We start from the raw sequence: 15,430 nt of genomic DNA, 5'->3' as shown, positions 1-15,430 counted from the left end.
ACAGCCTATTAGCTAACAGGCCTACTAGGTACTGTGTTGTCTGTGCAGATTGTCTGGTAACAGCATTGGGATTTCCTACACTAGAAATGAATATTGTATATTGGTTTGGTCTAACTGCAACGCAACCACGTTTTATAATATGAACTACATACGAAACTTCAGCTTCAAAGTACTTCTCAAAAGGCTGTTAGGAATTCACATTTGCCTCAGTGTATGACAACTAGGGATGTTGATTTATTAAAATGTAAGAAAGTCAATGGACTTTGGCATCAGTAATTTAAAATCTTCTGCCCTGGACTAATGACCAAAGGCCTCGGCATAGAGCTGATTAACGAACAATGTGAAGTGGGCTTATCTGGGTCAGAGCGTGTTACTGCTGCTGGTTAGATCAGAGTGAAAAGAAGTCCGACTGTCTCTTCCTGTTTCAGAGTCAGCGTTGTGGACTGTGAGACGATGCCCGGCCAGGCTTTCATGTCCCAGACTGATTTTCACGGTGCCACACAGTTTGGTTCTTACAAAAGGTAAAAGCTAGAAGACATTTTTAAAAAAGGGTTGTTTTTTTATGTCAAATTGTAGCCTCCAGCAGGGTCTGGACCTGTAAATAACTTATTGGGATTTGTATCCATCAAACAGCACCTTGACCTGTGAGTGATGTGGATCTGCAGATATGGTCTTTTGGTCCAGACTGAAAACCACTTTTGGGACAAAATGGGTTCATGTTGAAATACCTGCAAAAGTGACATTCCCAATAGCCCGAGCTGTAAGTCCATTGCTGTTCATCCTTTAAAAAAAAATCCTTTATTTTAAGTTGGGAAATTTGCAATAATACTTCACTTTGCTCCTGTGGAGGATTTGCACTGCTACAGATCTGGATCTTACAATTACTGCATATTCATCTGAGGCGGTTTTAACTACAAACATGGCCTTGCATTCGCTGTCCTTTTGTGCCGTCAGTGCAGAGATGATAACCCCAATCTATCCATCTCTGCTTCCTCCCGTCACCATTCAAAACAGGTAAACACGGCTACTTTTTCTTCAGTTCCCAAGGCAAGTTCACTATCGTGCCAACAGGGTGAAATGAATCATTTTTGTTTCCATTTTCTTCCTGTCAGCCATGGCAACAGCTTTCTGCAAGCTATTTCAGCTGCGCTTCTCAAGGCAAAGCTCACTCTCTTCATTATCCCGTCCATAAGTGCTTTTTGCCATTGTCATTTGGGTTTCAGGCCTTTTATGAACAGTTGACTGCCTGCCCTTGATGCTCCTCATAAAGACAAATTAGCTACATCACCCTGAGGTCTTTACCACCTAGTTCTCATATGAAACAGTCTAGCATTCAATGCTATAGAATGACAAAGGAAAACGCATAGTCTTCTCTTAAAACCTTGCTCAAAGATCTAAGGAATAACAGCAGGGATTTGCTCGATAATCTATTAGACTCCTTTAGCGAGAACACACCGTGTCTGTCATCTTCCGGTGACTCACTAAAAGTTTCGTTCACAGAAACCAAAAGGGTAAGTTATCTCATGAATTGTAGCTTTTTTTTGCAGCATGATGCAATTGGGTTTCCTGGCACAGAAATTGGAGTTGTTTTATAATCCTCTTTGGGACAACGTAACCATTGTGTTCCCTAAATGCAGGACGTGCCCCGACACACCGAGCACTGATGAGATACGACGTTACTGGGTCTTAGATCTAATGTAGTCCTCTGTTAAATAGACTCGACACTGTCACTAGTCAATAGCCCACAATGGAAAAATCACTTCTGACTGCAGTTTTTTAAAGGCCAATCTCTCTCGTCTCAGTGAGTGCAATCTTGCATCAAAACTTTTATGACACTACCGAGGGCAAATTTATGTGATTTTTGTCCGTTTTTGATACTTTAAAATACACCATGGCTCTTTTTTTACCATAAAAAACTAATCTCATTTCAAGTCTAGATGGACATTTTTCTCACATTTCCACAGAGGTGCTGGTTCTTGAGGACATGCAATGATTTACTGATAAAAGCAGATTGTTTGGAAGTGAGATTAAATTGACCTCATCTACAGATGCAAGGAACTGTTCATCCTTATCAAAGCACTGAGTTTGTTAACCATCAAGGATACTTGCATTTTTATAAAAAAAAAAAGAAAAACAAATTTCCATCATTGATTTTATTTATAAAATGCTTGAAGTTGTGTAGATAAAGACGAGAGGACGATTACTACAGCCATGAGCATACCCCTCACATTTAATACATTCAGGGACAAACTCATACAAGGATTGTGCAGCTTTTGTGGCTGTTTAACCTGAAAATGAAAAGAAACACGTAATTCTCAATGTACCCACAAGCAGTGAAATGCACGCGTAACTGCACTGCCAAACAAATAGGTTTCGGTGCTCCGATTCTCCTTGCATGTAATTAAAATTAGGTAATATCCATTTATTGCAAAATGGGACCTTTTCTATGCAAATAATCATTGCAAAAACAGTCCAATTCACACGGTGTCCTGGTGGAAACGGAAGTACACCAAGTGATGCACGCTCAAACTGATTTGTTTCAGATGCAGTCAGAATACAGTGACAGTTGTGTATAAAAAAATAAATAAACCCCCCCTTCAAAAACATGAAGGAAAAAAGAGATTTGATGGGGAGACAAACTTGTTTTTTGCAGTAGTGAGATCACTTCAGGTATTTAGTCAGGTAAAAAAAGGTCTTGAATTTATAAATAAAACTCTTAAAATTAGGGAATGTAATTCATAATTTATGTCCATGCGCTGCAGTGAAGCGGTGTTCATGGGTGTTGGCCAGAATCCGACCTGATTCCGCTCTACATGGCCCAAACCTGGATCAAACCTGGATCAAACCTGGATCAAACCTGGACCAAACCTGGATCAAACCTGGACCAAACCTGAACCAAACCTGGCTTGAATTTCCTCAGTGTTTCAGTGGCTGCAGTGATGCATTGGGCTCAGGAGCATTCAGACTTTGCCAATGCTGAAGTGCCTTCAACTTGCATTCTTTCTACTGGCCATTTGGGGGCGACTCTCGTTGCAAAAAAAGTCATATTGCATGGAAGTCTATGAAAAAAATTCTACTTTGCACTTGTTATATTATCTCATTAAACATGGTAAACGTTAGTTTATGGTCTCAATAGCTAGTTTAAAGTTTTCGTTGACACAGCATGATGTCTATTTAGTTAATTATGGTGCCATTTAGAGGGCTGCACTGTGGTGTAGTGGGTAGCACTGTCACCTCACAGCGAGAGGGTCCCGAGTGCGATTCCCGGGTCGGGTACGGGTTCCTTCTGTGTGGAGTTTGCATTTTCTCCCCATGTAAGCATGGGTTCTCGCCAGGTTCTCTGGGTTCCTCCCACAGTCCAAAGAAATGCAGGATGGATGGATGGATGGTGCCATTTAGAGTAAAACTGTAACCCTCAAACTAATAGGCCAATCATTTATTTTCAGTTAGTTTAGTATTTTAAGTTGATAAAAGTGTGATAATTGCAGACCGACTGAGGGTCAATATGTTGTCAAACCCTCAGCAGATTTCTCTGGGTCTTTGTCACCTTTTAAGCAATTACAATTTAAAATCAATATGACACACTGGGAGCCAGTTTAATGAGGCTAAGAGCCTATATACAATATGGTGATATCACAGACAAAACATTAATCATATCACATAATGCATAGCTTGCAAACGAATGCATTACAAACAATTAGCATACTGTGTGATGTGGGACACTCAAGTCTGCATCACTAAGTATCTGGGCCCTTGCATTTGCATTTGAGGGTAAATAGGCCACACGCCATCTGACATATCACCAGCACCACATTGAGCTTGTTATAGACTCGTTTAGGAGGTATCCATATGTGCTAATTAGGTCATCTTGACCCCCGTGAGGACAGGAGAGTGCAGTATGGCAGAGCGGTGGAGTGCGGCTTCCTTTCTCTGCTTCATGGTTGCCCTCCAGTTGTGCAGCCAAGCGGGAGGTGGGCAGGTCAACACAAAAGAATTTGATGTAAGAGCTGCACATGCTGGTAACTTTCTGAGGCAACACGCACACATGAACACCACACCCGCCCGTACAGTCGGTAATGGTGCAGGTAGTATCACAACTACAACTTTTGATATTCCTTTTGAAGCTGGTAGACAAGAGATCTGCGTGAGGAACCCCTACTGAGAAATACTGAGATGAAGATGACGGGTTGAGGTGTTGCCGCTGCTTTTTATTTAATAATTTCTTACACTACATGGTTACTTTTATTCTTGTATTTAATTTCTTCTACTTTAGCATGTTTTATTTTCTATTCTTTTGGCTCTTAAATCACTTTTTTTTTTTAAATTCTATTGAAATGTTCTTGTAAGTGTGCTAAATAAGTAAACTGTGCGATATAAGTAAATTTGCATTGCCTTGCTTATGGCCCATGAAAGCCTTGCAATAGTTATATAATTGTAGTATTTCAAACTAGGGGTCATCTTTGGGGAAAAAAATGCTTTTTGACACTCTTTTCTCCATTGTAAACATACGCACACAATTCTGAAAAATAGTGTGCGGTATATAAAACAGACGCAGATCAAAACTCCAGAAATTCCAAATCAATCAGGACTGAAATCTTAAGGATTGCCAAGTGGCAACATATCAGTGCTGGTTGATTTTGAATTCCTTACAACACATTTTTTTTAAAAGCTCCAGTTCTGTTCTGTTGTAAAAGCTCCAGTTATCCTCTTTGAAAAATAAACGCCTTGCTGTCCTCGGTTGCTGCGTATTGAGAACCACTAAACTTGCGCATTATGCTATTTTGGAGTGAGATCTTAATTTCTCATCTTTCGCTTCATTTATCTTGATTTCACCGTTTGACTTTTCTGACATTGAGCTGTTTAAGTGGCATGTAAATAGTATATTGTATTGACTTGGAAGAAGGGTTATTTTCTATAAAGCATGACTAACATCTGAGTGAAGTTTTTTGCTTATCTGTTGAAGCGAATCTGTTGAAGGACGACACTGGTGGGGAGGGAGGCAGATAAAAGGAGATGGAAAAGAATGGTGAAAAATCGCTGCCTTGTAAAGAAAAGGCAGTGACTCTGTCTGACAGACTCAGAGTGCTATCTACTCCCTTGTCTGTGTATGTTAGAAACCCCACCTCCCCCAGTGCTTCTCCCCTCCCCTCTCCTCCCCTCCCCTTACCTCCTCCCTCAGTCTCCGGCCAAGGAATCCCAGGCTGCGTTTAATTGCAGAGTGCAAAGGCTTTAGTTTGGGCTAATGAGCTCGGCACCGGAGCTGGGACTCTTTCACACACTCTCTGGGAGACAGAAAGCCATTTGGAATCCTTTACTGGAGGAGGCTCGCGAGGCGGCCGGATCTTAAGTGGCGGGGAGGAGAAGGGATTCATAAATCCAGGTACAGCAGCCGACTATGTGAGAGAATATACCAGAGGCAGGAGACTGAGTAAGAGGTGGAGAAAGAGAGGAGAGGCGGGAGAGGGGAGGGGAGGAAACGGGAAATACACAGTCAGAGAGAGAGAGAGAGAGAGAGAGAGTGGAAGCCTGCAGCAGCAAATGAAACAGAACAACGAGGCGGGAGAGGTAGAAAGAGAGAAAGAGAGGGAGGGAGGGAGGTGGAGAGGGGCCCCATGTAGGAGAGAGAGGGCTACACGGTGAAGAAGAAGAAGAAGAAGAAGGAGAAGAAGGAGAAGAAGAAGAAGAAGGACTACAGACAAAGTTAGGAGAAGTAGGAGAAAGACTCCTGGGAAAGAATAGAAAGGGGTGCAGAGATTTCCAGCTACAGGAGAGAAGAAGAAGGGAAACAACAGACAGGAAGGAAGGGGAGGGAGAAGTTTTGAGTAGGAGAGGAAGAAAAAAAAGAGCTGAAGAAAAGTTTTCTTGTGGGCAGACTCAGATGAGGAAAACAGAGCGAGTGAATGACTGGGCTGGAGAGAGCAGGGAGGGGAGGAAACCAATTGTTTTCTAAGGCGTTTTTCACACAAGCCTCTGGACTTCTTTGGACATGTACACAGAAGGAGCTCAAACAACGGGACACCACCGATTCCTCCAGCACGTCAACACTGCCAACCCCTGCTCCGGTCAGCACTGCGTCCACAATGACCCGCCGGCGTACGGCCACCACGGCGGGCCGGGACTCAGGCCACCATCGGCCAAACAGACAGAACACCCGTCTCCGGACTGCAGGAGAGACTTTCAGGCTCCTCGAGTCAAAGACGTAGGAGGGAGAGCTAGCTTGGTAATGGACAGGGCTGAGAGGAGCCCACAGAGGAGGCCTGTGTTCGCGGGGCCGGGCCCTTACAGCCAGTCAGACGACTTGAGCCAACTCTGCCCCTGGGAGTTGAACCCTGGCCAGTGGAGGTACTCGCCGGAGCCTGGGGTGAGACACTACCCGTCTGTCAGGGAACAGTGTGTCTGTGTGTTGCGCAGCGACGCCAGGGCACACCCCTTTAATGCCGGGATACCACATCCTCTCCCCCATCTTCAGGTTAAAGGTCAAGGCTACAGGCACAGGAGGACGGTCAGGTACATCTCGGTGGATGAGGAGGTGGAGGGCTGCAACTCCGAGAGCTATCATTCAAAGCCACACAATCCCCATCCGGGTCATTTCCACATGACAAACGGCCACTGTGGACCAAGGCCTGCGTTCTTTGAGGGAGGGGAGGAAAGAGATAGCCATCAGGACCGGGGCAGACCAAAGGGTGGATCAGAGGAGGGCTGTAACGGACGCGATGGCTCCCACAAAGGTTTCTTCTCCACGGAAGTCCCACAGAAGCATTTGAACCAAAGCAGACAGAAGGGGCCATGCGTCACCATCACCAGTCCAGATCCCTCAAAATCGACAGGCGACAGCGACCGTCAGCACCAGGTTACGGAGGTGGCAAAGCAGAAGAGGAGGCACGACTCAGTGAGGGATCAAATCAGACAAGTGGTGACAGATCTGGAGGACGTGTTGGGGGGTTTGAAGCAAGTCCACGTGGAGATGAAAGAGGTAGGAGCGTCTGTTATTATAGCGGTTTATTCTTTACATCGTCTAAAGATGAAGGTCGTGCCAGCCTTTTATCAATGCTCCCCTGGATATCGTGACATTTAAAAGGGATTAACTCAGAGCTGACGTGCAGACAAAAGTGCAGATCAGTTTGACACACGTTGGGTATCAATGTTCCCATTTTCATGAGAACATAACGGTGTGTGTGTGTGTGTGTGTGTAGGCCAACGCTGACTCCATTGTTTGTGACTCACTTATCATCTCTTACCGAAGTGGTGATTGAGAACAATTTGCTCTGACCTTTTGCAGAAGGCTGCAGAAATTGGCAGCGTTCCGGCCAGCACATTAAAAAAGCCTGGCTTGAGACTGTTACTAAATTATGCCTTGCTCTTACAGTATCCATTTTGCATGCAGCTGTAAAATGGCATTGATTCACAGCTGAATGCATCTGCGCGAGGCCCGACATCGTCCTGAATGCGAATAATTGAAGAAACACCTTCATGATTGTGAATCAAGACATAAATGGTCATCAAAAATAAGCTGGGAAACTACACTATGGCGGTGATGGAGGAAGTATTTAGATTCATTACTCCATACCACAATGTAAAAATGCTCCATTACAGGTAAACAGTTAAATACTACTTACAGTTGGACAAATTATTATCATGAAAAATGGCCCTGTTGCGATTATAAAATCATATACAGCTTCATTATAATCTTGAATCTATCATTTTTCAGGCTTTATTGCAGCTGGTCGTGGTGTTAACTACTTTATGCAGCCAGATAGTTTAGTCCAGTGGTTTCCAACTGGGGGGTCAGGGTCCTCCAAACCACCACAAGATCAATCTGAGGGGTTGTGAGATGATTAATGGGAGAGGAAAGAGGACAAAACCTGTAGCTACTCAGATTGACATACATTTTTTTCCCTCATATTTTTCGCTTTTTGTGAAATCTTCTAGACTTTAGAGCGGAAGAGCCTGCATTTCTTGAGAAATACTTGTAATTTATAAATATTGAAATCTTAAATCTGACAAGTAACTGATAAATACATGCAGTGGAGTAGAAGCATGAAGTGGAAATATGTGAGTAAGTACAAGTAGAGTACAAAGAGTGAATGTGTTTCTTCCCACCACTGCAGTCTGGACAAGCACCGACTCTCTTTATTGTTATGCAGGTGGTCCAGCAGATTGATCGCCTCACAGCCAGAATCGACCTCAGCGAGGAGAGGGCCTGCATCACTCAGGCGTCGTCGTCGAGGACGCATCCAGGTGACCTCAGGGCGGCCCCGCTGCCCAATCACAAGCCCGCTCCAGTGCAGGTGTTGCATCGCAGCGACGAAGACCGCATCATCTTAAGGACTAACTCTCCCTCCCCTGTTCACATGGCATCGGTCGTCAAGACCAGCCGCTTCACCCCGCCCAGCCACACTAAGGACATCAACCATGAGAGGTGGCCGGCCGTTAACGGCCACCCGCCTCACCTGTGTCCCCCCAGAGACTCCAACCACGTTGGCCAAACGCATCCCGAGCCCCACCCACAGAGCCTAGACCCTAAGGTCATCGTTGGCAACAGCACCTCCAATTCAAGAACTCAGAAGCCTCCTCTGTACCCTCAAAACGGGCGCTGTGGGAAGGGCCCGTACCCGCCTCCCAAGTCCGCGAGGGCCCCCGCCAACCCCGGACGAGGCTCCCAGAGCACCAGCATGGTGTGAAGGAGGGGGTGGTCTGCCCCCGGTGCCATGGGGGCCTGAAACATGAGAGCCTGCTGCAGCGAGTGGAGGTCAGGAGCGGGACCAGGCAGGGGAACAACTCATGGTGAGTCCAGAACTTGTTTTACAGTGTTGACGTTTCCAGCACTCTCGGCCGATGACGTTTGCCGTGTTTACTGGCAGCGTAGTTTTCAAAGTCGGTAAATGAATTGCAGTGTTCCTCCCAGTTACAAAAAAGGGTTTATGTGTGCGTTTGATGTCTGTGTGTGTGTGTGTGTGTATGTGTGAGTGTGTGTGTGTGGGATGTCTGTGTGTGGGCGGCGGCAGTGGCGGGGGTGTAATGTGTCTGCTTTTGTTGATGTCACATGATTTCCCAGTCTTCACTACACTGCACAGCGAAAGGAGAAGTTAGTGTTTGTGCTTCAGATTGGTGACACATGTGGTCCAAAGTAGCGAGCAGGGTGCAGACGTGTACGTTGCTGAAGTGAAATGCAACTTTTTCATGTAGATTTGAGGAATATTTGATCTTGCAAAACTAGATCAGTTATTAGGGACTTTAAATACATCTCAAAATGAAGGCAATCTTTATTTAAGCAGCATAAAAAGGCTATATTTGGACTATTTTACATCAGAAAGGAGGATAAAAATCTTAAAACAGACTTTTTTTCTTGCAGTGTAACGTAGTCATCGCTGTGAGAGTTGGCAGGAGCTCAGTCGTTTTTTGGCAAAGGAAGACCCCACAGCCGCTTGACTCCAATCATGTGACACAAAAGAGGCGTCATTATATTAACAGGATGATCATAGCTCTGACTCAGAATTGGCTTAATTTACTGTCTGGGGTTGATGAGGAGAAACTAAAGCTTTCTTCTCGTGCCATGGTTAAATGGATCATTACTGAAATAGGAGCAGAGTTAATAGCAAGATGACATCTGTGAAAAAGTCCCTCCAGCAGATGGGGGTGGGGGGGTGAAACATCATATCAGCCTCTTAAAAAAAAAGAAAAAGTCCACCTTTTACAGATGTTGCATGTTTCTGTACTTCCCTCTTGTGCAGACTATGCGTAACTGCAATCTATTTTTCTGGCTTCTCCGAGTTGGGCAAGCACAATCTGGTTTTAATCATAAAACCCTCTGGCCTCGTGCCAGAACGGAGTGAGGCAAACTTGGTATATTTCTGACGTCCATATAAACATAAGCACCGCTGCACAGCGGAGCAGCTTCTGACGTGATGCTGCAGGGCAGAGACGCGCTCCGAGCTTCAGGTCAAGGCCGGCAGCCTGAGAAACAGGTCTCCAAATAAAAAAAAGTGCACGCACTTGGGCTTTTTATTGTTTTATTAGTTGTAAGTGTAATTAAGCTCCTCTGTTAGACACCGCACCTTTTCACTTTCTTCAAAGTGTTGATGCAGCTGGCATTTTAAAAAAAAGGCCTGAATCATCTGAATTAATCACCCAGAGCAGGATCAGTGTTAAAACGGCCAGCACAACAGATTTTGTAACACACACACACACACACACACACACACACACACACACACACACACACACACACACACACGACGAGAAAAGAGATTAAAAAGATTATTCAAATTTGTATATTTTATATTAGGCTGGATTACAAACTGCTCCGTCCACCAAAGTCAGATCCCTTGGGTGCCCCCAAAAGCTCAAGATACATGTGGTCAAGTGAAAAAATAATGTGTCGAAATCAAAATTGAAAAACTATAATTTCAGTTTGTGCTTCCAAGGTGCACATTCCTCAATAAACTTTTGTGTTTAATCAAATAACCGCCACCTCGAGGCCAGGATGTATTCCTGCGCAGGAGTCCTGTTTCTGTAGCTTGGAGCTTAATGTAACTGGCATAGTCTGTTTTCAGGTCTCTACATGATGAATACCCAAAGGCAAACCCATGGAGAGACATGATTTTTTAACCTTTCCCCCCCCCCTTTCTGTTTTTTCCAATCATTTCTATTTACTTGAATATGCTTTGTGTTTTTGTTGCTGCACATTCAATTGCGTTTTGATTGCAAAACGTGGGCAGTCAATGGGGGACCACAGCTAGTCGTCTGGGTTAATCCATGATTACAAATACAATAGGCCTATAATTCACTTGCAAATACGAGGACTGGCATGAATGCCCTCTCTCAAGGTCTAAAACTAACACACACACACACACACACACACACATACACACACACAGCTCTTGCCACAACAAAACCTGGTTTACAGTCCTCTGCATAAGCGTGGTATCATGACTCACACACACACACCCCTTCACTTTCAGTACAATGAAGATAATCATGACGTCACGAGAAAAAAGCCTTGAGAAGAAGCACAGTTTGTACGTACAGTATGCGAGTGCAGAATCTAAATGTTTTGTTGTGATGTTTCCAACAGGAGCTGATGCCACTGAGACAAGCTGTCAGCTGGTGGAAACAGAGCATGGCCTGAAGATGGGGATATTTCCAAAGGGAAAACTCCTTCCAAGAGTCGACCAATGACGGTGTCTCATGCAAGCACAGAAGCGTGGAGTCGTGGCAGGCAAACTTCTCTGAGAATCTCTGCTTTTTCCCCCCCTGACGAGGTAGTGGCAAATAATGAAAAAGGATATCCTGTGAAGTGCTACTCAACAACTACCAATAGAGGTGGATTTCTATGACAGTGTTAATTTATTTTATAAGAGGCTATTTTCTTATTTTGAGGAACTATATTTTCAGGCAGCTTACACCAGTCTGGATACTACTACCTAACCCAATATATGCTTTATCAAAAATGTATATCTTCTAAACTATTGTAGAGATATTTTACAAATAAAGTTTTTTGTGCCAGTATGTACGAAGAATAATCAGCAAAGGAGATGGGGAAGTTGGAGAGGCAGAGCTGACATTGAATTGCAATTCAAGAGAATTTTCTCCCCTTTTTCCACACAATCTGACGTCTCGAACTTGAAGAAATGTGCTGAATGTCCCACATTTCAATATGAAATAAAATAAGCCAACATTTCATTGCTCCCCGACTCTGGTAAATTATTTCTGCATTCACGGAGTCTGATAGAAGCATCCCGAATGGTGGTGGAAGTTTCTTCTTGGGCTGATCTGGTAGACGGCAGTGTGATCTCAGTATGTGATCTCTCATGGCCTTATTCTGTCAGGGCGTCCTGGGCCAGAGTCCGTGTCTCCGTTTGTTGAAATCGTGTTTGAGATTTCCACTGCTATGCTCTCACAAGTTCCCCCCGCTGCTATCAGAGGACACCGCTCCCTCTCTGAGAACTACCACAGTAGAATCCACATCACTAAACAGCTCTCATGTCTCTTTAACTGCTGATGCTGGCAGATGTAGGACGACAAACAGGTAGACAGGTTGTGAGAGTAATAGTGTGATAAGGGCAAAGAGAGGGGAGGTTACGAAGAGTTGAATACGGTTAGATAGGGTGGGGTCAAGTGCCAGAGGGCATTATTACTTCTTGAGAGCATCCTATTATATCATGATTTGATAATAGTACAGACAATCACCGATGAATGCGTTCATTACTTTTTAAGTGTAGGGTATAATATGTCAGTAAACAGTAATACTTTCCAACCACATTTTCCCAGATCAAAACACCCAATGAGACAAAAAAATAAAAATAGGAATATATACTACTATTATATATATATATATATATATATATATATATATATATATATATATATATATATATATATATATATATATATATATATATATATATATATATATATATATATATATATATCATTTGATTTATAATAGCCTATTAAATGTACAGCTGTTTGTGCCAAAATGTAGCTCTGAGTCAAAGTGAAGGCCATTTTTTTATTTTCTTCATAAAAAAAGACATTCGACTTCAGAATTTCTATTTTTTTAAGGTGCAGTCACATAAAAAATGTGAAAAGAGAATTTTACAGACTTATTTTCACGGCTGTTCAAATGTTCTTTTTAAAAAGGATTGATGCATTGTGGGACAGTTTGGATTCTTGCCCTCTGAAATATGGCCTTGTCTGTCATTTCTTGCAGGAGAAAACTCTTAATATTTTTCAGCTTTGTCATGAACTGTATCAGAATATTTTCCAGATACAACATCACTCTGCTTTGGCAATGAGATAAAAAGTATGAAAAAATATAAAAGATATTTTTTTCCTCCGCCAACTCGACCATATTCTAACTGTTCAAATAAATGTGCGATCTTGTTCATTGTATGAATACCACGTTGAAATCACAAAACAACCATTAATTCTCGATCCCTTTGGGGTCTGCGGCCCTGGATCTCACACAATGTCTGCTGCAACTAAAGCCTAATGGACTTTGAGAAAGGACTTGGCCTGCCGTCCCTGTCTGAGCCGTTCCGTATACCCCGTCTGTGAATCGTGTCAGACAGAAGGCACACTCAGCCGCTGGACGTGCCGCCTTTGTAAATACCGGAATGACTCTGGAATCTCAGACAGAGATTCAGACCAAGAACAACAGCAACTCTTAGTACCGCCACCTTCCGTTGGTCTCATCCACCCAAAACTAATATGAGTAGGATGCCACTAATACCACAAAGTGTTTGATTCCTGTCCAGAGGAATATTGTTTCCTGGTTTGTTTGGGTTCAGACAGAAAAACCACAGCCGGGCTGAACAACTGCAGTCTGATCCTCAACAACAGCCAGGCGCTAATAGATCCAACCAGCCTCCTCCGGATGCAGGAAGAGACAGCAGCAGCAGATTTAAGGTAATGACACGAACTTCTAATGGATTCCAAGAAAATTGTGGATTTGTGAGACTGGAAAAATCACTGAAAACCGAATGCAAGCACGCACTTGATCTCCATGGCCAGATGGAAAGGGAACCAATGATTCCTCCCACGAGTGTCTATAACAATCAGTTCAACAGCAATCAGTATAGAAGTTATGTTTTGTTACAGGCCACTCTCACCTGCCAGCTGCCATGAACATGAACACACCTTTCAGCCTCCTAGGGCGAAAACCGTGGCCTTTGGGGGCGTTGGGACATTTTTGACCTCTTCTAACTAGCATTTGAATGATTTGAGCTCGACTTCATCTTCTTATGTATTTTACTTCTATTGTTTTCACATTATGTTAAGTGTTTTCTTCTGTTGTGTTCGCCTTGTATTTACATCTTATGCTTGTTTGTCACTTCTAAAGATTATAGCATATTTTATATTTATATTTTGATGTGTAAAAGGTGTGTTATGTCCAGGTTGAAGGGAAATATACGTAAGCAAAAGGTCAGGAAAAGGCTTACTGGTTGGCAACAGGAAGGCAGGCGGAACAATCAAACAAATCCAAGGGTGATCCGGACAGGAACGGGCAGCAGGTCAAAACCCAGGAACAAGGAACAGCATAAGGTTCAGGTGAAGATGGCTGGAAAGCAAAGGCGTAAGCAACACTGAGCATCTGGCAGGTGTGAGGTGGGTGTATATACTTCAGGGCTGATTAGGGAAATGGGAAGCAGGTGAGGAAGGTCAGGTGATGGAAAAGGTGGAAAAGGGATTATTGCAGGGCAGGAGGGAGCCGGGACAACACAGCAGATAGGAGGAATATTAGGAGGTGGGACAGTTATGGACATTGCAACAGAAAGTACAGAATAACTTAAGCATGAATGATAAAATGACAGCATGTGAAACAATAAAAAACACTTTTTGACAAAAATAAATAAGAATAATAGTCACTGCTGTATATGATGAAAATCTGTATGTTTGAATGTCTATAAGCTTAGTTTTTGCCATACATTATTATACAAAACTAAATGATATAGATTTTGTGTATGTAAAACTATAAAACTACAACAGACTATAAATGCCTTTTAACAGAAAAATGTCAGTTCAGTTTTCTTTTTGTAGCCAAAACACTTTTTTGTTGAGAAAATCAAACAATGAATTGATTTTTATAAAAAATCCATGTCTCAGTGTTTGTTGCCAGAAAACAAGAAACTGTTTTTCCATTTTCCAGTATGTCCTGAGGCTTTTTTTAAAGGCATTTTCCCAGATTGCTTCACAGACAAATGAATAAAAGTGTTTGAAGAATTTACAGACAGACAGACAGTATAGTGGCTCAACAATCAAAGAATGGCGAATCCTTTGAGCTATACCACCCACGTCACAATACCACCCAGCTTGAAAGAGAAACACAATTCATCATCAGTCTCACCCCAAGAGGACTCCTTTGTGTTGCGTTTCTGTGCTCAACGTACTTTTCGCCGTCTGAATTTATGGTTGTGTAAGTGGCCCCGTGTGTCTGCCCTACGCGCCCTCACTAGTCTACGTCTGACCTCAGCGCTGTTCTTAATCTCAACAGGATGACAGAACTGCCGAGGAATTTCTCTGCTCTGTGCCTAAACCAACCTGTCAAGGCGCTCTTTTTTTTCTTTTTTCTTTTTTTTGAAGCTGAGCACTTTCCTGTGTTACGGTCTCACGTGGTCCCGCTTTGTTGAAATATGACCTCCAAATACCAAACTCTGGCCTCTGTAACCTCTCCAAACTGCCCGCCTACGTGCAGATGCATCCGGAAAATGTCTCTCCTTGCCGAAGTATTTCCAGTGCAGACTTCACGCAGACGGAAAAAACCCATCCCATCCCCTCCTCACCTTACCTACCTGTAAGATGGATTGTGCTTGCCAAACAGGACGTGCCAGCCTGCCCTTTTTCTGTTTTTGGCCTTTGCCAACGGCGTTCTTGTGCTCGTGGAGGGCTAACGACAGACTCCAGATGTTGCTGTGAAGCTCCACAGCTG

The 15,430-nt window shown here is 43.4% G+C and overlaps 1 protein-coding gene across 3 annotated transcripts in view; it reads left to right on the top strand.

The window, feature by feature from the left end:
- Nucleotides 1-11,704, top strand: part of LOC311012881 (uncharacterized protein) — a 203,874-nt gene extending 192,170 nt beyond the window's left edge. The window contains exons 2-4 of one of the 3 annotated variants that reach the window (XM_084008672.1): nucleotides 5,836-6,973; nucleotides 8,145-8,784; nucleotides 11,075-11,704. In XM_084008672.1, the coding sequence (XP_083864798.1) occupies nucleotides 5,987-6,973; nucleotides 8,145-8,681 (1,524 nt within the window). In that variant the 5' untranslated portion in view covers nucleotides 5,836-5,986 and the 3' untranslated portion in view covers nucleotides 8,682-8,784; nucleotides 11,075-11,704. Of the gene's footprint in view, nucleotides 1-5,259; nucleotides 6,974-8,144; nucleotides 8,785-9,352; nucleotides 9,959-11,074 lie in introns of those variants that run through there. The other 2 variants (XM_084008673.1, XM_084008671.1) reach the window with 2 other exon arrangements.
- Nucleotides 11,705-15,430: the final 3,726 nt, after the last annotated feature.

The sequence above is a fragment of the Eutrigla gurnardus genome (genome assembly GCF_963514095.1).
Source record: "Eutrigla gurnardus genome assembly, chromosome: 4".
Lineage (NCBI taxonomy): Eukaryota > Metazoa > Chordata > Actinopteri > Perciformes > Triglidae > Eutrigla > Eutrigla gurnardus.
Note: the sequence above shows the minus strand (reverse complement) of the source record. Positions and strands in the feature narration are given on the sequence as shown.